A 24079-nucleotide genomic window follows, 5' to 3' on the forward strand; every position below is an offset into this window, starting at 1 on the left:
AAGCCAAGCAAGAAACTTAATGAGAACATGGACAGAAGAATTGAGATTTTTTTGCGCTAGACTGTTTTGCTTTGTTGCATTTTAAACATTAAAAAAAAAACAGCTTAGCAAGCAAAGAAGAGTGTCTTATGATTAAACTGCCCAAAGGAAAGAACTCACACATCCTTAGCTCTATCCAGACCTTGCTTAGAAGTAGTGCACAACCTTCTTTCATACATGGCACAGAACGAATATGGGACTGCAAACTTGAATAAGCGAGGACATAGACACTAATCACACTGCTTTATGCACATATCTTGAACATTTGATTCCAGCATCAAATACAGTAAAATGACTGGAAGCCTTTCATTAACTTTGGATATGAAATCACGAGAAACAACAAGTTCTTCTAGTTTCATATATCACTTAAGGGAACAGCTCAATAAGAAATTCTTTAAAATGCATGTATTTTAGCAAAGGTGGTTAAAACTAACATTAAGAGATGATTAATGGTTGACTTTTTTTCCAAGGATCTTCTTCTAAAGTAATTGCTGCTTCTAAATTCACCCCTTTTCCTAGTGTTATCAGGTTTTCAGAAATTCATGTCCCGACTTTTCATCTGGCACAGAAGCTGTCACACATTATGCATAGTACTGTATATACCTGAGCTCCTATGCACCAGTCAAGATTATGAACACATGTATATTCCGAAAGAGATGGAACTAACTGCTCAATTCTAATAATTTGGATAGATACCTTAACATTTACGAAAAAACATAAAACTAGTTATTAGCTAATAATAATTTTATTGCCCAAAACAGAACCAAGGCAATAGTACTGGAGGAAACACTACAAGCAATTTATGTTATGTGAACATTCTAAGTAGAGAGTTAATGCAACGGTCTTATAGTATCTGCAATATCGTTAGAGTGATTTTTAAAATATTTTGAATATCTGAGACATAACCCTCACCACAAAGCAAATAAACACATTCCTTAGTCACGATTAGTTTCAAGAAAACTATTTCTCCGAATCAAAAGCTCTACAACATCTTCTATCCAACGGTTACAATTTGACAGTCTGCTGCCTCTGTCTGCCAGAGCACAAAACCCAACCCATTCTAATAAAGTTTTTTTCTCTTTATAGAAAAACTTCCTCTTACTTTTTGAAAGTCAATTTTTCTACAAGGCAAGCTTTCAAATACTATGTAATTATTCTGGCTAAAGTTCCTTTTTTCCACCAGGGTTTTTGTTCTTGAGTACTGTTATGCAATATTAAACAATTCCTTCCTGCAAAGCAGGAATTTCTCTTCAACACGTACCCCCACTGTACCCCCACACAGATCATTCTCCAACCTCAGACAGGCTCAGTTGCCAAAAGCCACGTTAGCTACTGCTGTCCCCCCCACAGCAAAGCAGCTCTCTGCAAGCAGAATTACTGCCCAACCGCTCATTTCAGAAAGCCATACGCACACACCCTCAAATCTAACATTCAGCTGGGAGTTTCTGACAACCTGCGAAACGGATTTCCCGCTATGAGCAACCCTAATAGTCACCCTGTGAAAAGTGTCGTATCTGTAAAGGCAGAATAAAAGCACGTAAATATGTCGCTGCAGTGCAAGCCACGTGAAGTTTTGTGATCCCACTACTCTAACTGAAGCATATCCAGTATTATACGGGAACAGAGGGTAAAACTGTGCATTATGTCAGCACAGTGTACTCTTTTCATCCCTCTACCTTGAAGGGTCCAGCACCTATCTCTCCCCAGAAAAATATTGAAAAACACGGTATAAGCAAATCATGTCAGCCTGCAGAGGGAGAAATGCTGCCCCCCAGTGCTCCACATGCCCTACGGCTGCACATCTGCTCCTGTCCTGTGTGAAGTGCCCTCCTTGCTCTACAGCCTTCCATAAAAATGATTTTCTGGAAGTACTGAAAAAAAAAATGACCCATTCATCCTCCAAAGCCTTTTTAGGCCTTTTCCCCCCGCCAAGTATGGTTGGCTGACTGAGTAACTTTGCCAAGTGTTAATACTAGCACAAAACAAAACAGTCAGAAACACAAAAGCTTTCTTGCTAAGGGAAGTGAAGAGTACAAGGAGTTCATGAGATAAACCTAGATATTTGAACCTTGCTATATTAGAAATGACATATTCAGTGACATAATTATATATCAGTTACTTGTGTTTTTTTTTCTATGTTTATTGCAACTACTTCATCATATCCTGCCCCCTTACCACACAGGGGGTGGCACCAAGCATGATGCCTCTTGAGATGCAGCTCACCACCTGCTGATACAAATGGGTTCACAAACGCCAGAATCCAGACCTTTCTGCCTATATAAAGCTTAAAAATGTCTCTATTATTCCTGACATTTTACAAGGGTCTATTTACCAAATACAGCCTGAAGAAGTCGCATCCCCAGAGCAGCCTCATTTGCTTGGGTCAATGTAGTATAAAGTTCAGGCTGCCTGGTGGACTAATACAAAGATTAGAAAAGCAGGTTATACTAAGCTCATAAAACTTTGTCATCTCTGACTCAGAGAAATCTGGACCTCTTGGCTGACTTACTGATTAAAAAAACAGGCTTTTTTCCTAAGGTTCTCCTGTGGAGCACCCTGGAGTGATGTGTGGACTATTGCACTTCATGGGAAGAAACAGAATCACCATTAAAAAAAGGGAAAATCATGAGTGCTCCCTTAATTCCTTCTCTTACTGCCTAGTTTTACAGGACTTAACAAAACATAGTATCTCTAAAACCTGCTCTGCCTGTCCAACTTGGCTGAAACTTGCCTTTTGGCCATAGATCAGCTGTTAGCATAAACTCTATTTCCAAAAGAAATCTGTCTAAAAAAAATCAGCAAGAAATCCTTGAAAACAAATACAGCAAAAGCAACTTTATGTGTAACCTCTGACTGAATGAAGAAACTCCACTGCATACACAGCTTACACTGAGAGAAGAGGAAAGAAGCAGCCACAAGTGGGGATGACTGATTGCATTGTCCTTGAAATTAGAGAAGATAACTATGGTGGAAAGCTCAGTGCAAGATCCTCCGTACAACAGATCTCTTAAAAACTACAGAATTGAACATGCAAGTATCCTTTAAGTATCCTTTGCTTCCAAAAATTTTCCAGAATGAGATGCGAAAAAAAAATTGTACAGAAAAACCTAATAGTTGTAAGGGCTGTGCAGGGTGGTAAAGGGTGGTTGAAAGTCTTTTGATGTCTTTACTCTGTTCACACAAACTGAATACACACATTGGGAAAAAAAAAATAGAAAAAAAGGTCTGATCTTCTCAACTGCTCCCCCTGTTAAAAGCACTTCCTGTTTTCCATTTTGGCCACGTCTGTTTCTCCAAGTACTCTGCTTATCCAGCTGTAGGTTGTTAAGATCATATCTTGCTGTTATCAAGCCTTACTAAATCTCAGAGGAAAAGGTCTTCAATGGGCTATTTCCTTGGCCCCCCTTTTTTTTCCTCAACACAACTCAAACAATCATAGAAGAAAATTAATACCTTGTGCTATGCCTGGATTTTTATAGGAAGTCTTGGTTCTATCTTACAGCAAGGAAGATCAAATAGAAACACCGCCTTCTTCATACCAATACTTGGAGATTTTTTTCTCCCAAAGAACTTATTATACAGCAAATACGAAAACTATTTCTTTGCTATATAGCTAACACAATCAGATCTATGTTACATATGAAGCTGAAAAACAAAAATGCAACAACTGATGAGCTTGGTATGACCCCAAAGTAGGCGGGAAAGCGCAAAGGCAACATACAAAAAGAGCACCTGGCAAACAAGCCCACCCATGAGGCAAAGCAATGCACATTTCTGAGGTGTCGCCCACCACCACAGTTATGGGAGTAGGCAAGCAAACCCTTTACCATCGTATCGGCCGGGGGAGTCGCACGCTTTCTGCGGCGTCGCCACGCGCAGGAATATCTGCTGCCTCCACGAATGCCGCCGAGTCCTCACGGGGCTGTCAGCTCCAGCAGCCTGCTGGCCGTGTTGGGATTCGTAGTCACTGCAATTGCAGAATACAGAGCGGAGCTTACGCGCGGGTTGCCTGAACCGGCTCCTCACAGGTCGCAGGGCCTGCAGCGCCCACCTCTAAGGGTGCAGGGTGCTGTGCACATGCTGGCTGAAGCGCGAGGTGCTCGGCGGGTGACACCTGCTCCCCGGCAGCACGGGGCTGCGCACGCCGCTCACGTTCAGCCGCGGCGCCTGACGACTTCACGTAGCGGCAGCTTTTAGTGATTTTCAGCCTTCTTTTGCAGCAATGCATCAAGCACACAATGCGTTAAAGATACTTACACATACACTCTACTTCTACCACTCAGCTATTTAACTGCCTTCCATAAAATCTAGCAATTGTTTATAGGAAAAAACACAAAAGGCTGTTGATACCTTTTATCAGCAGACATGAAGGAGCTTTATAAACATAAAATTAAACTTTCAGCCTCTGTGAACTACGTATGCAGTACCCTCCTTCAGAGATACAAGCTTGGAGCAAATCTTTTAACATCTGTGCTCCCATGTCAGCCTGGAATAAGCAAGAATCCAAGGAACAGTTTCCAGAGGCCTTGCATGCTACTCCTTTGATGTAATCCACTTACTACATAGAGTCGTTTTGCCAAAATATTAAATAAAATAATGAATAGCAATGCTGTCGCCTACTAAAAATCCAACTAGTAACTTTCACTTGTTACACCTTTACATAGTTCAACTCGCCCCTTCATTCCAGCCCTCTCCTAAGGGGTTTCATGAGGCTTTGTTCAGGCTGAGAGGAATAAATGAACTTTTGCTCTGGCAGCAGCTGGGAGCAGCTGTTTACAAGCCAGGGATCATTCTCTCCTTCCACTTCAGGGCCCTGACATGGTTTTGGATGAACCAGGGATTGTACAAATTGAAACCCCCTAGCAAAGTCCTTTGGCAGGAGTAACCACTGAAATACACAGATGAAAGCTGCATGATCGCAACACCAAAATAAATGATTTCTGCAATCTTTATAGGAAAAAAAAAAAAAGTCTGGGATCCTAGCACCATCCTTTTTACAGCAAGAATCACATGCAGAATCCATGCAAGTGAACTGTTGCACAAACTGTGTTTCACAAGTGCAAAAAGCATTCAAAACATTTCAAACAAAGAAACCTTTGAACGGTACACTTTTATCTTGAGGCTTAAGGAGAGAGCCCTACCTTGTTGTGCTCCTAAAGTCAGAGGTGTTATTTTCATCTACAGGAGCCAGAAATTTTAAGAAATTTGGCACAGAGGAGGAAGAATGAAGCTTTTTCCTTAAGGCAGTACGGTAGGAGATGCTGAGAGTGCAGTTGGGAAAAGCAGAGTTTAGAATGAGGAAGGATAAATGCACAGAATAAAAATAATATGTATGGTAAGTTCAAACAAAAAGCTGCTAACTCTTAAAGGCATGAATACCAAGGAAATCAAAGTTTAAACTAAAGCTATTAACAAAGTGCTACTTTGAAATACATATTTCGGCCAATTAAAATGTTCCAATATAAATAAACATATTTCCAGTAAATGTATTAACCTCCGCTATTCCCCAGGATAGCCAGTGCATATTTCTAGCAAATTCCTTTAATCCTGTAAGAACTGATGCCAACTTTATCACTGAATATCTACTTAGGCATGAGCTTCAATGACTGGCTACATTTTAGGAAAAAAAAAAAAAAAAAAAAAAAAGGCAAGAAAAGCTAACACTGATGATCACTGTGCTGGCAAATGAAAACCAAAATCTCAGCAAACAGCAATTTGTAGAGCATTAAAAAGATTTTATTCAGACATGCTTGGAGGTTTTAAGATAAGAGATTTCTGCCTGATTATTTGAGATTGTTGCTCTATTTATACAGCAGACAGAAGCCCTAATCAAATTTCATTAACATTCTTCTATCCAACACAATTTCAGGTTCTGTTCTGTGCTCCCAGCACACTCAGAATAAGGTGAAGGAAGAACTATTCAGTTAAAGACTCACTATGGAATGAAGTAGGAGAACTTGCGCCTTATGAACTGTGCTATAAAAAGAACAGATAAGCCATAGTGACACATCTGGATGGCACGTGGCACTGCCCCTTGATGACAGTGTGAGCGGGGACTGAGGGCAGTACTTTGGGATCATCGCTACATAAAGTGAAGTGGTTCTTTCATAGCTAGTAATGACAGAGGAAAATAAAGCTGTAGCATGGTGTGCTGTGAACCAGGTTTCATTTGCAATAGGACTGGGTAAGTTCTCTTAAAGAATTACAATTACCCAGACTGACTTTAATGATTTAAACTCAGTAACTTACTTGATATCCCTATCAACTTAATATCGAAGTCCTGCTGCTTGGAGCTTCGATACAGTATATCCTTTAATATATATAAAAGCGAAGAACTTACTACTCTAAGTGCAGAATCTAGTACCAAATTTACTTCGAAAGAATCTACGGAGAATGTAACTTTGGGATTCCAATAAGGGGATATTACTATGGTGTTCAGAACTAGATACGTTTTATTAAAATAATGAGTACAGAGGACATTGTAGATTCATATTCTCTTGCCTCCCTCAAGCTATATCATACATGTAAGCTCAAATCAAATAAAATAAAAAAAAAAAAAGATGCTTGTAGTGTTTTTGGCAAATGCAGCTTGCAAGGTTTCATGGTCAAAAACTTTAGGGAGCTCACTGTTTCAGACTCTCAGAGAAACGACGGGCTAGTGTCCTTTTCTGAATCTTCTCTATATGCATTTTCAATCCAAGAAACACTAGTAACAGAAAAACAGCATCTAATATTGGCAAAGGTAACCAAGACAAATACAGGAGCTGCTTTTGGAATCTGCTCTCCACTATCCAGATATTTCTTTCTCCACTAACATTTTTAATTTGCCTTTAACATCAAGCACAAAAAACCCATATGAAAGTGCTTCTGTGTTACCATGAAGGAAACAAAAGTGATTGATTCAGGAGAGACAAAGCTGGATCACAGATTATTGGCAACTAAATGCCTGGCACAATTTAATCAGTGCCACTGTCTGCTGCATAACAAAAGCAACCGATCCCAAAATAAGTCATGTTTGAAAGAATATCATTTCAATAAAGCACAGTTCAATAAATACTCCATGATGCAGTGCTACGGTCGGTAGCAGAGGAGTTGAGATTTCCCTCCCTCCCTCCCTCTTAAACCTACCACCTTATGTAACTATTTACACTGCACAGCTTCATATTTATGACACAGTGAAACGACCCCTACCCCACGCACAGACAGGGGCCAGCTCACCTCTTTTGTGTAAAATGCCCACTTGCTTCTCCACTTGCATTATGCCTTAGATATTTAAAAAAGTTGGGTGAAGAGGCTGAGGGATTAAGACGAGCTAGAGTAGGAGAAGATGCAAGTTGACTAGAAGAACTTTAAGATTCGCCGAAAGATGCGTTCAAGCCGTAGAGTGGGATTCCAACCAGACGGGTGGAGTTGAGGTAACAGAAAGAACAAAACACAGAAACAGAGAGAAGGAAGGGGGGAGAAAAAAAAAAAAAAAAAGGAGAGAGAGAAAGAAATGAAATTGCTTTAAGTGGTCTGGCCAATACAAATGAACTATTCCCTGTTTTCTCAATTAAGGCTCTGTGAGAGGCTGAACACTAATCCAAACGGAAAAATCCTGAATACATATTTAAAATAGATACTTAGAGGCTTCAGCGAGGCTTTTCAGTATATGACTAAATTTAAACTCCAAAATAAGATCAATGACACCCCCTTTATGTGCTTCTCCTTGGCCAGATGTTATCACCTTTTAAAGAACTGAATCTCTCTATACTTTGGAGATAATTTAGGAATTAGAATAAGCTGTCGAAAACACTCATTCATGACTTGTTCAAAGCCAATCCTTGAGGTGATTCTTGGAAAATTTAAGTAGAATTTTCTTTAAAGTTTTCCATTTCAACCAGTTCTATACTTTAACCGTGAGAGGTGAATAACCAATTTGTTATTCAGTCTAGTTACATGAGGCAGGCACATTCAGGTTTGAATGAATATTACACAAACTAGAACAGCAAGAACCATACTTAACTTCCAGTTGCATTTCTATATTAAAATAAGAACTGACTGAACAGGGAACCACAATCATTAGGATAACTTTCGCAAGGGCAGCACACCAAAAAGACACAAGCTTTAAGACACAAGCTTTTGCACTGCAAATGCATTCTAATGTTTAAGAATCAAAAAGGTTCAAAGAAGGGATAAAAAGGCATCCCAGGTTATATTTTCTTTTTTAATATAAAAATTCTCTTTCTTCCTTGTCATCACCTATTTTAGGCATGTTCTTTTACTGCCCTGTATCCTGCAGAGGAAAATGAGCTGGAACACAGACAGCTTTCCTACTGTGTAACTTGTGTAAACAAGCAGTTTGGCAGTAAAACAGAAGTCTGCACACAGAAATGTTTTCACAATAACTGGAAAAAGCCAGATAGAGGGAGGGAAGAAAATGGCCATAAAGTTAAGAGGAGATTTATAGAGATGTAGAGAGGCACCCTTGTAAAGGAGGGTAGCTTGAAGAATATTTGCATGAAGCCAGTCAGCAGATTGTTTTTGTGAGTAAAACCTACAAGGGCTTATTTGCCTCATCTCTGTCAAAAATTAGGCAATTTAAGTCAGGTTTGTATGTTATTTAGAAGTCTGATCTTAAATATTTCACAGACAAATCTTCCTAACCAAAAGTATCAGCATTGCAAATGCTACAGGATTTCTCTCCATAAACAGAGTAGAAAAGTAGAAATTATTATGCTGCTCGCAGATCAAACAACAAAGATTACCGAATATCGTTTTCAGATATATAATGTAATCCCTCGGTTGTGTTTTATCTTCCCTGTGGACAAACTAAACTACAAATCTCAAAAAGAATGAGGCACTGCTATGATGCATTTGTTATGTGCTAAGAGGACATAGCTGGCATGAAATTATCATCCCTAAATATGCCCTCAACACCACAAATCAGAGTCTGCTTTTAGGAGGTCTTACTTTCTCTTGTGAGGAGTCTCTGTGCTCACAGAGTGATACCTCATAAGTTTCCTCTGCGGAACAGACGGTGACTTTTCAACTGGCTCCAGAGAGTCCTGGCTTTCTGTTGGCAAATGGCTCAACGTGTTCGCTCGCCGTCGAAAGCTCTGCTGAGGTAACTTGGCAGCCTGCTCAGCAGGGTAACTATCCTGGTCACTGGACAGGTCACCCACTGAGCCACTGCTCTTGACAGAGTTTTCTGGAGGAAGGGTAGGAAGCCTCTCTCTCTCTTTTTCACATGGAGGTGGCTCCTAGTAATGCAAAAAATATGGTTATCACGATGTGGTGATAAAAATTATCATGAATATGGCATTCATGGCATGTACTTTCAGTGCTGTTGAGATTACAACAGCAAGGACCATCAACATGGAAATGATTGTAGTGTTTTTTCTTAATACTGTTGCAACATATAGATGACTATTTACATCATATTTCAAATATATAGATTGTATATTTCTCATAATTTATAACTTACTACATACATATTTCTATGTAGTATAATATATTTCCAATTCAAACGAACTCTTAAGAAATAAAGATACTCTGCAAGCAACAGCAGGGTTCTTACAGGTAAGAAAAAAGGCACACACCTACACCCTCCTCTGTCATGCTGCTCTTACCATTTTGTCTGGCTGGTCTGAGGTCTATTTCTTTTGACTACTCATAATAAATAATCAAAATAAATTACAGAATGTTCAGACAAACAACAGTTACATGATCACTTGGAAACCAGATTTCACATCTGACTTGTTTTAGGGAAAATAATGAAGCTTATAATATATCCATTCACTACAAGCTTTACTTACTTTACTTGTGCTGCTTAACGTGCTGGACACAGAGCTCTCCAAATCCACACTCGCAGAACTCTCTAGTGGACCTCGGGCTCTACTGCCCTGTAGATATAAAGCACAGAAATAACTCAGATGAGAATACAGAAATTCTCTGTCATGCCATAAATTAAAAAAGATCTACCTGATGCACTCAGAATCTGTAACTTCTGAGGTCAATATCAAGTTTAATTCCTTTTTAACTAGGCAGTTTCATTCAAAGTATTTACCGACATTTTAAAAGATCTTACACAATTAGTGAGCTCTCACCTGACAATTTTGTGCATGTACACATGAGGTTTTGGATGCATCGCAGCCTAACTCTTTTTCATGGAAACACACACACGCGCTTCTCTGACGCGCCTCCCATGACAGGGACACAGTTCCATAGTGCACGCATTGCACTGTTGTTAAACTACCATCTGTGGTCTGAACCACACTACACTCTATTTTCACACTAAGTACTTGTTATCAAGATACAAAAGACAGCTGTCCATTACAAAGGACTGAAAATCATATCAATTTAATGCACAGCAAAACATCACTTCTAGTAGCTATCATTTCAATGCCTACAAAACAGAAAACAACCAAATTTTTTTTACCTAATCTCTTAATCTCTGATGCTGCTATATAATATACAGAAATTTCAAGAAAACTCCTGAAGGAGTCTCACATGTTTATATGCCCATGGAACTAATAAATGTCTTCCTAATCTTAAGGAATAACATTACTTTATGTGCTGAAATGAATGTTTTATTCTCTTTGAACTGCTCTTCCAGACACCAATTTATTAAATTGGTATTATTTGTGATAGTGAATTTCCTTCCCTGAACCCCAGGCAAAATGTGTTGTCTCAGATCTAATCAAAATGAAGAGTCTGCATCAACACAGCTCTGACAGTGAAAATGCAAATAATAAACAAGTGTGCTCATGTAAGCACGGCTTACAAAAGTCTGGATAAAAGAACAAGTATTAGGAGGGCAATCATTATTTCTGCCAATGTAATTAAATCAATGGCATGCTTCATATCCCAAATGCACCCACATCATGATTTCATGGTAATGAACTCTATAAATGCTGTTCAGGATGCAGTGAGGGGAGATATGCTGCTAAAAATTCTAGCTATGTGCAAGGTCATAATGGAAAATGTGCTGCTACTATTATCAGTTATTTTATGGGAGCAGGTTAGGTTCAAAACAAGCTTTGAAAGCTAGTTTTAACAATATAAACTGAATCTATGTTGAAAAACTTCTTGCCAATAAATATAGTATCTTGCTTTAGTTGATCTTTTTGACTATGAGAAATGAGAATGCCCAACTTATCTTCTTTAGCATTTGTAGTTTGGTTTTCTACCATGTACTGGCTCGTGTTTATCTTTTCCTTGTTTCTTTACGCTCCTTGTGTTCACATGATCTCTTACATTTAAGAACTTTGATGTCTCATTATTTACACATTCTCTGTATCAGTATTAAATACTATCTTACTAATTTTAGAACTAAGGATTCTTATGTTCTTCTACATAATAAATGAACAATTATTATTAATTTTTAAACATAAAAAAAGAACTAAGAACATGGCTATTTTTGAAAAAGTTCTCAGGCTTGACTTCATACTCATTTCTGGAAAAGCCTGTATACGCTATTTCTTCATCTAGAAGTTAGTTCACTTCCCCTAAGATCTTGGTATTTTCTTTACCAAAGCCAAGCTTTGTCAGGTCTTCATCTAGCATATAAACCCAATCCCTCTACCCTTTACCTCTTTTTTCATCACTCTACCTTTAACAACCACTTAGCTATAGCCTGGAAGGCTGTATATATGATATATCTATCCTTCAAATAAATAAAGCAATGAAGTTATACTTAGAGCTCATAAATGCAAAGATACTTACACGTGATAAAATATTTTCAAATGATTCTGTCAGAGATCTTTTTGCTTTATTCTTTAACATATCTAATCTGAACCTTGACGTACTGCTAGACACCTCGTTTCCAGCATTCTCAGGAGGGGGTTGTGAAGTCTGCAAGTTTTAAAAATGTACATGTGAAATACAGAACAATATGGAGCAAAATATATGGAGCGTTCTATTTCTAGTATGGCAAAAATGAGATACTTCTATATTTGTCCTTTAAGTATCAATTAAAAAAAAGAATTGATATCTAGAAAATGAATATCTATGCAGAAAAGACAGATATAAAGATACTAGGATATCACTGGGTTACTTTGCAAGACAAACATATTGCCATAGCACAAGTTCAAAAGCCCTGGAGATTAACAGCCAGTGCAAATACAAAATGCTATGCTAAGACAAATGATGGACAGAGGGCGAATCAACTTTGATCCTAGAGTCCTGGCATCTCTGCAAGAATAAGATTAATCAACAATTAAGGTTCCAGGAGTTGAACAATCAGACTGCAGCAGGGCCTAGGAGCATTCAAATCACATCAAATATATATTGCCTTTTTTTATATATGTCTACTTCCTAGCAATTCATGATGGACACCTATTTGGTAGTTCACATTGCTCTAAATGATAATATTTCAGATATGATAAATAAATAATTAAAACAAAGCACTTGGGTGTTGACTCCTTTCAGAAATACAGGCCTCCTCGAGGTGTCTCATAGTCAGTCATAAACTAAAATATCCAAAATTACGAATCTCTTCTGAAAAATCTTAATGGTGCTGAAAAAACAAGCAGTTAAACAGCATCAGCCTTACACTCTGTCACCTGTTCTGCTGCACCTATTCCTTAAACCACGATAAAGATGAAACCAGGTCAGGCCTTTGGACAACACAAAACGCTGCTGTTTCTGCAGCAATGTGCTCCTCAGCCTCTTTTTTAGGCCACTTCAGCGGTCTACATGCAAAAAAAGTTACAGCTATTTAGCAAATGCCACAGTCTTTACCAAGAACCAGGTCCAATGCTTTGGCGGGTCATCAACTTACACAGAGACAGACAGGGCAAGTGCTACATTAGCTGAAAAAAAAAGCTATTTTTTTTAATATATTCCCTGAGGCTTATTGAATTTCCATTGTAGGGAGAAGAAGGAAACAACCAAATTAGTGGTTCATGTAATTACACTTCCTAGGCTTGAAAGCAGCCTGTTTCAGGCACTTCAAAACCCATGACATCTGTCTACTCTTGCACCTGATAGGGGTTATCAATCTCAAGTCGAATCCGCTTTCACCACTGCTGACAGCCTGAAGCTCCAAAAGGCCAGTGACAGAAATTAACTTATAGAAAGATCATAAAACCAGAATGGAAGATTTTTTCTGACTGCCCCTTATATGAGCAGAAACTGAATGATTACTTACCTGCTTTGCTTCTCCAATATGAACATGGTCCTTCTGCTTTTCTTCGTACATGTTTCTCAAAACAGAGATAACCAGCTCATTCTCTTTTTGCTCATTTCTTGGTCTTAATTTCTTTAATTAAAAAAAAGGAGGAAAAAAAGCACAAGTGTAGTAACTGCACTATTCCTGTAGCAGTTTGCAAATACTCCACTCTTCATTCTGTCACTATCCATGTGCAGTTAGTGTCAGATGAAGCTTAACTTCATTAATCCTCCACATCCATCCACTAGAGGACACCAGCGGCTCAAGCAAAGTAGCAGAACCACCTGAAACCACTTGTTCAATGACAAAGAGAGCCTCACTCAAAATAAACCCAAAATACATAAATACAGGCCACAAACAACTAAAGACTTTAAAATATATTTTATCAACTCGGGTTTTGACCTAAGTGTAAGTACAGTTCTGTGTCTGTAGCACATGAAGTACTGCCTTTCACTTACTAAGAAGCACATGACTGTTCCACTACATATCTTTCTCATAGGAAACTTCATCTGGGGGAAATAACCTTGCTATTTTTAAAACTGCACAAGAGCATCAGCTGACTACAATTGTTTCTGCAATATTTATTTAGATTTGGATTATTACAAGAGAAAATAGTTTAAGAGAGAACTCATTACAGAATTTAAACACGGGGATCCTCTGAAAAGTGTGTATTGTTTTTAATCCTACTGATGTAATCCACAGGATGCAGTATGAAGTAACCACTGTTAGGGGAGCACTTTAGATAATATCTTAGCAAGACAGTTGTCCAACTGTGGGCAGCAGTCCCGCTTAGCTGCTCTATCCTAACCAGCTCGTGGAACCACTCCCTTAGAAGAATTCCCAAATTTGGTATTGGATGGTAAACTGTCATATGGAAGCGCACAAAGAAAGAAACTGAAATGACTCAAGACAGGAAGGAAACATTATTAGAAAGAAAAGACTCTGAAATTTCCTAATCTTTCTATGCCAAGCCCAATGTAATTTCCTACCACATTCATCCTGTTTAAATCTGTGGAAAAGATTTTAAAAAAAGAAAAAGCTGGGCTTTCCTCCATGCATTTAATTCAAAAGACAAAGTCAGAACGTTAAACTTCTCAGCTTGACAAACTCAAGTAGCCAGATCTGGGTTAAGGTTTTAGCATGAAATTTTCTGATTTGGAAATATTATAGTAATTTGCTTTGGTCAGAGTAACAACTGAACATGCTCGAAGTCACTACCTTCATCCACAACTTTGTCCATGCAATTCTCCTTAATTAATAGTCAATAATAGAGTGGTAAACAAATAGCCTCAGAAAAATAGAAAAATAAGTCTATTTAACAGGTCAAAACCAGAAACGATCCATAAATTAAAGCATCATTTGATTAATGGATTTTTAAAATGCAAGTGAATAATTCACAAAAAAATGAAAATAATCCTGCTGCTTCACACTATTGTTAGCAAAAATGAACTGCTTAAAAGCCTTGTGGGAAACAGAAAGCTTACCTTAACCTCTTCAAAAACTGAGGCTTGTTCCTGGGTATTTAGTGTTGTCAGATGCTTCTGTAGTTCTAGTTTAGTCTTAGAAGGATGTAGCCCTAGTAAGAGGAACAAAAAAGAACAAATCACAGGGTCAAATTTGTCAGAATTATTCATCGTTTCATTACATAAAATTTAAGTTGAAGTTCACCAGTGTGCTGACGCCTTGCACTGATGTCAGAAAGAGCTTTAGAAAGAACATACGTTAATTTAATCTACCACTGAACTTCTACTCATGTCTTTAAAATAAGGGACACAAACACTCTGTGATGAGGAGATTTGCTGAGCACAGACCAGGATTATACTCCTTAGCTGATCGAGAAGATTCCCTTATCACACATGATAAAATAAACCCACAATCTACTACTTGCTGCTTTGTTGGTGTATTAGGCAGTACTGGCTGCATTTTGTTTGTGGAGTTATATAAATGTATTTTAGACTGACTCCTCTCCTACTTTCATGCCTTGGCCTCTTTTGAAGAGCAGAGTATTTACTGCATTCTAGCAAAGATTCTGCTTTGCCTTTTGATGGAAACATTTACTGGGAGTCTAAAGCAGGCTACCCTCCCATTCAGATTATACTTTTTTTTTCCTCTCATCCTAGATTAAATTTCTTTTCTATGCTTTCTATAAAAAGCAGCAAGCCATCAACAGTATTTTGTACTTCAACTTCTGACATTTCTCCTCCAGAAGACAACATAGTTAATGTCATTAAGATTCATTTGCCTTCAAAATTTTTCTCAAATATCATAGCTAGTTGAGGCCAAAATAGTGTGAAACACAGTTTTGGACGCTCTCCAGTTTATTCAGAGTAATACCAGATAGGTTATGGCCCAATGAACTACTGTTATCTGATCCGACAAGCTGCTGTTGCCCTTTATTCACCCTAGACTTTCCTTAAATGAACAAAACCTAGCTGTGAAATTTGCTCAGAAGTAAATAGTCTTTTATGTCTTGACCTTGTTCGAGGCAAAAACTGCAAATGTAATTAGCACATTTTCACACAAGTGTATAGGTAGGCAACACAACCATATCCAAATCCTTAGTGGCAGTGTAATGCCATTGTCTGACTGGGTTCACAAGGAGAGCAGTTCAGAACTATCGCAGCACATATTCTCATTAAGTTCATTATCTGCAATGCTCTCCGTTTATACAACCAAGACAGCCAAGCAGGCTGCAGTTTAGACTCTGATTTTTTTTTTTTTTTTTTTTAAGTCAGCTGAAAAGAAGGAAGCCAGGCTTTTGTTTGAAAATTATTACCTGATGGATAACTTAACACTGCCGCTAAGAAAGAACACTGGCATCAATTTACTCAAATTAAAATGTGATCTTCTTAGTATTCATTCCTATAGAGTTTTATATATAAAATTATCCCCAAATAAAATCGCTAGAAAAACATATTTGATGCAAAAGAACCTTTCAATCCTCACCTTCTATCTTTTCACAGAGTTTATGCAAGCTTTGCAGAGGGCATCCTTCACAGAGCTGTGGCTGGGCCTTGGAAGTCTGTTGCACTGCAGCTACAGTGAAAGCCTGTTTCAATGTCATCATGATTTCATCAACCTGGAAAGAAAGGAGAGCATTGGGAAGGTAACTTCACTTCTCCATGGGCCTTCTGCTTCTCTCAGCACAAACATCACCAGTCTTTGAGGATGATACTGTCATGTGTTTGAGAAATGGATGTTCATGGTAAAATGAAGAGCTGATGCTGTGTGCCACACACACAAGCAAGACATCAGCTGAAGCCATGCCTCTTCCAGAACAACCAAACTTATTATTTGTCTAATAAAGATACTACCGCTATCTAGAAACCTGTCTTGTCTGATTTAAAAAGCTTACTACAGCTGTAAGGCACCGGCCTGACCTACAGGATAGCAGGGTGGCCCTGATTTCCCGAAAAACTGCACTGCCATAAAAATTCTTCCTGAAAATAGGCATACAGTCTAAGTTTGGTTTTTACAAGGAAAGGAAATTTTACTGGATTTGAAAGGTGATTGAAAAAAAAAGTCCTTAAAGTCCTTAGCAGCCTGCAATGTTAATTACTTCTCCGAGATAATTACATTTCTGAGTGGAGCAGGATTTGAGGCCAATCAGCAAAAGATGCAGAGCAATGAGCAACAGAAGAGATTAGAAGCCCTTTCATTTCTTTCTCTTACCAGTGCTTCATCCGTACACTGAAACACATAGCAAACAAAGTGGAAGCCTCCATTTTCTGAAGACTCTCTGCAGATGAACCCAAAGTGATCCACGTGTCTAATTCCCTAGCACAGAAACAACAGTAATAAAGCAGTCATACTTGCATTAAGTGTTTTGTACCTGTAATTTACACAAGAAAAACATTACAAGTTCATCAGCAACAAAAGTATACTTCTTGTCACAGCTACACTGAAGTCAACTGACCATTTTAAATCCATTCCGTTAAAAGAGCTTAGTATTTCATGTTTTAATATTTTATTTAGGTTAGATGCACTTTTTTATAAGTTACCTACAACAAATCTACTGTAGAACACAGGAATGAAGACATACTGTTCAGTATGCATTTTATTCAGTATTGAAAATTACTTAGACAGAAGGTTCTTCTTTCTGTTTTCTCTTTTGCTTAACTATCACTCTGTTTAACTTTCACTTAACTATCATTCTGTTTAGCATCGGCATACATCTCACTGAGGGATTGGGCATTCTGAAGATTAAGGCCAGATTCTAGTCTCCCTTATGTTTTAACTCCACTACCTCCAGAAAAGGCCAGCTATGAGAATTCTTGTATGATCAAGATGAGTCCACAAAATTGTTCTGCAGAGTCTGCTGCAATTTGCTTCTTTGGGGGGAAAACCCTGTGTACCATAATACCACTCTTGAGGCAGCTGACAAAACCTCTGCCCCGCAAAGTGTTTCTCAGACCTGAGGGGAGAGTGCAATGAGGACCCCACTCCTTTGACAGCCTTCAGAAGCAGCGAAGCACTGACCCCCAGAGCAAGGCATGAAGTCTGCCAGACTAGCTCCTGCCTCAGGGAAGGTCAGGATAGAGGTTCTGCTGTGATCAACAAGTCCTCTTCAAAACCCTCAATCTGATTAGCACGCACACACTTATTCTGAACCTTTCAGAATAGGTAACTGCATACCTAATGAGGAAAGTTATCCTCAAATGGAAAAAAATGAAAAAAAAATTAAATTGTAGAACCACCACAAATTCTGTTCTAAAAATGGGTAAATTAACCTATTATAAGCTTTCCAATTTTGCCACAAGTATCATTAAGACTAGTGTCTGCAGCACTGATTAGTTAGCTGATAGAAAAAGAAAAGAGTGGCAAAACTCACAACTTAATGTACTAGATCTTAGTCCCAACTAAGACCCACAGTACAAACAAACATGACACTGGCTTAACTGAAGGTGAATTTTTAAGTTAAACTAGTGGAGAGGTTAAATCCTCCATAAATTTAACTTATATAATTTTAGTTCAGGTCAATATCTCAGAGGTTTAAAAATCTAAGTAATCCACAGCAGCCCTGAAAGGAATTAGGTGTTTTCTGAGGAATCTCTCCTAGTTCAGCAAATTAAATTCCGTTTATCCCCCTTCACTTTAATTGAATCAAATCTGGTATAACACAGCCAAACGGGGCAGAAAACAGCAAGAGCAGGACCAGCCGATGGGTTGGAGCGTGGCTGGACAACAGAAGGCACTGGTCTATAAAATGCCTTTATGAACAGCTCTTTAAGTCCTGCAGACAGTGAGTCTTTAAGTCCTTCATGCCTGCTGAACTTTAGACATAGAACTGACCCAGCTGCTCCTAGTTCACATTACTCATTCACCGCAGGAAGAAGTGGGTCTTTATCTGAGAAAATACAGGGGGAAGCATGAAGGAGGAATCTCTGACAAATTATTAACTATTAACCCATCTGTAGCAATTACTAAAACTGCCTGCCAAGGATCTTTAGGGAGAGGAGTACATGAGCACTCACAAGTCAAGGATACTTAGAAAAATGAACATGCTGGCAACTTACCTGAGAACAAAAGGATATTTCTTTAAAGCTTTTTTCAATTGCTACTTTTTTTGTGTCAGGACTGATAAGGTAAACTTCAGACTGGCCAATCTAAAAAAAGCAAAGTAAATAATAGCATGGTAACAAGTCACATCGCATTGCTGTAAGAATGTTTCCTGAACAAAAATAATCTCACAATCTCCTGCTACCTGGATTTTTTTGAACTGATGAGCGCACTAGCAGTTGAGCAGGGAGAGCACTTGAACAGCTTTGGAAGGACATGCAGAGCACTGCACGTTACTGAACTGAGATTTAGGCACGTGTTTGAAACAAAACACTGAAAACAGTATTAATTAGAGCAGAGTGATACTATAAGCAGAAGACATTTCACACTGAGAAAATTATATGTAATTTTCTTTTGTTATTTTCTGCAGGCTTGACACATACCAAATTTCCAAAAGTAGTTTTCCTGCAATTTAAAACCAAACATGAGCCTCTAATTTTTTTCAGGGTTTAGTATTGATTTTTTTTTTTTTCTTAAGATGCACATATATAAAAATAAAGTTTTGGGGTAAGTTTCTTACTTCAAACTGTAGGCCAGCAGTTTGAGATAATGAGAATTCCCGATGGACAATGACTTTTTTTTTTTTTTTTAGGTGAAACTACTGTTTGGGACTTTTCGACTTCTGGTAACATCTTTGTAGGATTTTAACAGAATAGTATTTACATTCCTTCAAGTTCTTACACATCAGACAAGTTTGTTAGCCAGTTCCCACATTAAGTCACATTTAGAAGAAATGGGTGGAATTTGGAGTCATATGTGAATATGACTCAGAGGAACCTCCTGAAGCTCCATCAACATACCCCATCCCAAACGGATATCAGTAGCACTAAGATACCTATAATTTCTGAAGGGGGAGGAAAAAGAGTGGAAATGGACAGAGAGATGCGCGCCTCTCATTTTCCTTCTTTTCCTAAAAATAGTTCTGCTATTTGTTTTCCACTTTTACCAGGCAAATCAGTTTTTCGCTACTCCCTGCTGGCTTCCTTCAATTGTCCCCAGAGTCAATCTCTCTGTTGTTTATGAGAGGCCACTCTTTTCCAAAACCACACCACAGCTTTTACTGCTCTCTGCCTGCCTTTTCCTGCGGCAAGGGGCTCGTTCTTAGCTCAGCCCCACATAAAACTGCTTTTGCGTTAGGACCAAGAGCAGCAGAGATCATCTGAAGCCAGCTAAGCAAAGAGGGGAGGGAAACACACTCACTCACCCCTAAGAAACACACTCACCCCCTCCCAGCTAGGGAGGCCTGGGATGCAAAAACCCAAACCATCTGAACCAGCTTGGAAGAGCTGGCACACAACTTATCTTAACATTTTTCACACTTCATACCCCAACCTCTGCTACAACCCTGGGGAATACACAAATAGGACCTCTAACTGAGAAAATACAAACAGCTTTTTTCCCCTCTGGGTATCAAATTACTCTGAAGCATTTCATATGTATCCATAATCATGCACAAAGATGAAATGCTGTGGACACTGTACACACACCATTCCTCAGGAACCAGAGCACTGGGGCTGCCCAACCAAACCCAGCTCCGTGACGGGCCGATAGCCACTTCCAAAGTCACTAACCATGGTCATTCCACTTCTTTGCACCCACCTCAATTTAGACAAAGAACACAGTTCTGCATCTTAAAAAATGTATTTCCAGACAAAAAATAACCAGAGACAGAAACACGGATCAGCAAAACTGTACAATTTGGAAAATGTGCCCATCAGCAGGTAACTGTGACTGGACAACTATTCAAAGTGGAAGGACAAAGAGGTTTGGGCCAGTTGCTCTGTCTGCAAGCAAAGGTTTAAGTTGCATGTCTACTCTGAGAGCTGCTGCATCTGTTTAATAAAAGTTTAAAATGTGTACACAAAGTTTGTGGCCATTAGAAGTAATGGCCACAAAGTGAAGCACCGAAAGTTCCACAGGAACTTAAGGAAAATTTTCTTAACAGTGAGGGTGACAGAGCACTGGAACAGGCTGCCCAGAGAGGTTGTGGAGTCTCCTTCTCTGGAGATCTTCCAAACCCGCTTGGACGCAGTCCTGTGCCACGTGCTCTATGTGACCCTGTGTGTGCAGGGGGTTGGACTAGATGATCTCTAGAGGTCCCTTCCAACCTTAAGCATTCTATGATTCTATGACACAAGGGAGTAGGAGGGTCTGGACTTAAGTATGTCCATCCATAATCTCACCTTCCTCAAAATATGTGCCACTAATGAATAATTGAACTAGCATTTGTTTTTAAAAAACAAGCCTTAATGAATTTACAACTGGCCTTTATGTTTTCAATGTGAAATACCTGCTCAGAGGAACAAGGTAAAGACAGAATTGTTTTCATGAAGGAGAAACATTTCTTCACCTTCTTCCACTTCCCAGACTACCATGACTAAACAAAAGGTTTTAAGTCAAGTATAGTTAATTACACCTCCTTCTATATATTACTTTTTACAGACATCATACCTCCGTGTTTCTTGTTAAAGCAGCACTTGTCTTTTTCCCTTCCAAAAAAGGGCCCATTCTCTAACTGCAGCCCTTCCATGCCTTGCCCTTGGAAAACCCCAGCCTCAACAGCAGCTGACGTCTCGCAGGGCGCTGGCAATCGCTGGGTATCGTAACGTCACCTTCGTTCCACAGTTAGGCTTACATCACATATTCATGTCTCTTATGACAACCGGTTGATTTTAAAAGGAGCAGATAAAACAAACCCTACTTTTTTTTCCCCTCCAAGGTCTCGAGAGGTGCTTTTGTTGCTGAGCTATGAAAGCAAGGGCATGGCTGGCACCACAAACACAAGGACTGGTGTGTGCGCGTGTGGCAGCCTAGGAAGCTACTGCTCTCTGCAGTGAGACAGAGTCACTCTGGCAGCAGGAAAACCTTCCTAAATTGGGCTGCTTATTGTGGAATATTAATAAAAAGTCCACCGACCCACAGTCACAGTTTGGTCCTTCTGTTCTTAGCTACTGCTAATCTCATTCCCGTGGAAATTTATTTCTGCTGTTACTAGCTAGTGTAACTATACGTATCATTTTGCACTTGTATAACTACTCCTTACTAACTTGCTGCAGCATTCCAAAAGTTGCCTTTTGAAGCCAAATATTTTACATAATGCTGATTTAAACAATTTAATGTAAACTTATTTAGACTAGGTAAAACAGTTTACACTGACTAGTAATGCTTTATATAGAAATAAGTGACTTGATATTTAAGTGTATGCAATTAAGTTATTAAAGAAGTAAGTGCTGTCAGGACATCTGCATTGGGGTTTGCCGTGCAGAACTCAGAGATCTGAAAATTTCACTGAGAGCTGAAATCTTGCTTTACCGTAAACAACATCGTCCGGTTTTCTGCAATGTCCGTGGGCTGCACAACACTGTGTCCATAGATAAGTTGACTTTTTAGGTTCAACGAAATTGCATCTTCTTCAAAAGACCTGACGAAGCTGTTACTCCTATGGCTCCCCTCCTGCATTTCCTTCTTAAAAGCAAAAGAACGAAGCCCAGGCTGAGAAAAGGATTTTCTCATTGGCCTTTTTTCCTCCTCTTCACCGACCAAGGGATGAAAGACAGACCGAAATTTGTCGCTGAAAGAGAAGCCTCCTGAGTTACTGGTAGTTTCATGTCGTTGGGAAAACGAGTTGAAGTCTGATTTTTTTGCACCACTTGCATGATTAAACTTCTCGATGCATTCATCTATGAGTGCCGGGGGTGCATTTTTATGTGCTACTGTCACTCGTCCACAGAAGAGCACCTCAAACTTTTTGGCAAAAGGGTCTTCAACATCAGAAAGATTATTCTGAAACTCTTCTTGACGAGCTATTTTTCCAGCCTGTCGAATGGAGCTTATAATTTCAGGCAAGGGAAAAAAAAGGAAACAAATGCACAACATTAATATTGGGCTCGTATGGGCAAAGAAGTTGCAGTACTAAGAGCCGAGTGGCAAATGTGGGTTTCTTTCTTTTCTGGAAGACAAGCTGAAGGTTTATTATATTTCTGGAACAAATCCACTGTGTGAGCTAACCCTGATGACTGGATGAATTGCTTCTTTATTTTCCTGTCAGGAGTTCATCACCACCAGCACACTGTCAGAAGAGCTTCCTTCTTGTAATAACATATGTTTTCAGTAAAACATTTGCACCTAAAAAAAAATTAACTAGTTAATTTTTTGCTATGTTAACTAGTGTAACATAGCAAATTCACACTCTGCAGGAAAAACAAACAAACAAACAAACAAAAATCTTTACATAGGATTGGTGATGTGAAAAAGTAATTTGGAAAGTTATTTATCTCTGTTTTTTTCCCCTCTCTTCTCTTACTCAAGCATTTGCATCATGTAGATTAAGGAGTGTCTTGCAAATTTTCTTTCATCTCAGCAATAGAGTATTATGTTATGTCAGCTTAGTTCTTTTTTTTTTTACTGTAAGTAGCTGTGCTTTTTAAAAGAAATTACATCTCTTTTAGAGGTTCATTTCTACAGACCTAGATGACACTCTCAGATAGTATTACTTCAGTAGATACTATTATTTTCAGGGTCTGTGTAGGACTGAGCAGTCTGCTACACCCCACGGATGTCGTAATTCTCCACAGAAACCTAACAGTCATGGGATCCATTTTATTAAGTAACTCTAACCGACCACAGTGTCTGATCTTGCTACAAGCAGGGTGTAAAACACATCTAAGGTACCCGCCTGGCTGCCGTGTGGCTGATCCTTGGTTACACCACATTGCTCAGATTTGTGGAAAACATTACGGTGCCTCTGCAGCACGTGCTGCTGCCAAAACAATAAATGCTGGACCACAATTTGTGACAACCTGTAACTTTTTAATTCCCCATAAAAACTTTGAGAAAAAGACATCCTAAGTATGTGGGACAAAACACACTTTCTTTGTGAGGTATCAATAGCTTACTTAGCAAACACTTGGTTTAAATAACTACTCAGAAGAGTCATATTCCCTGAATAAAAAAAAAAAAAAAATAGCACCCCTAAATCTAATGAATGCTTTGCACACACCACCTCTGTCTTTTTCAGATATTTCTATGTTTTTCTAATAGTTAAGCATAAAAACCAACACTGGACATAGAAAAGGCATTAAGAGAATAAAAGTTGAAGAGAAAAAGTGAACAATTTCCCACTCGAAAGTCATGAAGACCTTAGTATCACTCCTTGTACAAACACACACACCTATATACATATAGGTATGTATGAATCTGTATATAGATACGCATATTTAAAGCTAGAAGACTTAAAACAATAAACAATAAGTAATAGATTTAAAAATAAGTAACACGACTCAGGAAACATTAGTTCATCCCAGAGCATGATGTATGAATCAGCAGTTA

The 24079-nt window shown here is 38.7% G+C and overlaps 1 protein-coding gene across 1 annotated transcript in view; it reads right to left on the reverse strand.

The window, feature by feature from the left end:
- Positions 1-22627, reverse strand: part of TBC1D1 (TBC1 domain family member 1) — a 49045-nt gene extending 26418 nt beyond the window's left edge. Inside the window, exons 1-12 of the mRNA XM_088524800.1 lie at positions 22064-22627; positions 18709-18798; positions 16865-16969; positions 16139-16271; positions 14677-14768; positions 13172-13282; positions 11746-11874; positions 9837-9923; positions 8992-9281; positions 7258-7386; positions 5181-5300; positions 3867-4006 (exon numbers count right to left, since the gene is read on the reverse strand). Of these exons, the coding sequence (XP_088380926.1) occupies positions 3867-4006; positions 5181-5300; positions 7258-7386; positions 8992-9281; positions 9837-9923; positions 11746-11874; positions 13172-13282; positions 14677-14768; positions 16139-16271; positions 16865-16969; positions 18709-18798; positions 22064-22627 (1990 nt within the window). The remainder of the gene's footprint in view (positions 1-3866; positions 4007-5180; positions 5301-7257; positions 7387-8991; positions 9282-9836; positions 9924-11745; positions 11875-13171; positions 13283-14676; positions 14769-16138; positions 16272-16864; positions 16970-18708; positions 18799-22063) is intronic.
- Positions 22628-24079: the final 1452 nt, after the last annotated feature.

The sequence above is a fragment of the Tinamus guttatus genome, unplaced genomic scaffold (assembly GCF_059628265.1).
Source record: "Tinamus guttatus ecotype Peru unplaced genomic scaffold, ASM5962826v1 Tinamus_guttatus_pri_ptg000213l, whole genome shotgun sequence".
In the NCBI taxonomy this organism is placed as follows: Eukaryota; Metazoa; Chordata; class Aves; order Tinamiformes; family Tinamidae; genus Tinamus; species Tinamus guttatus.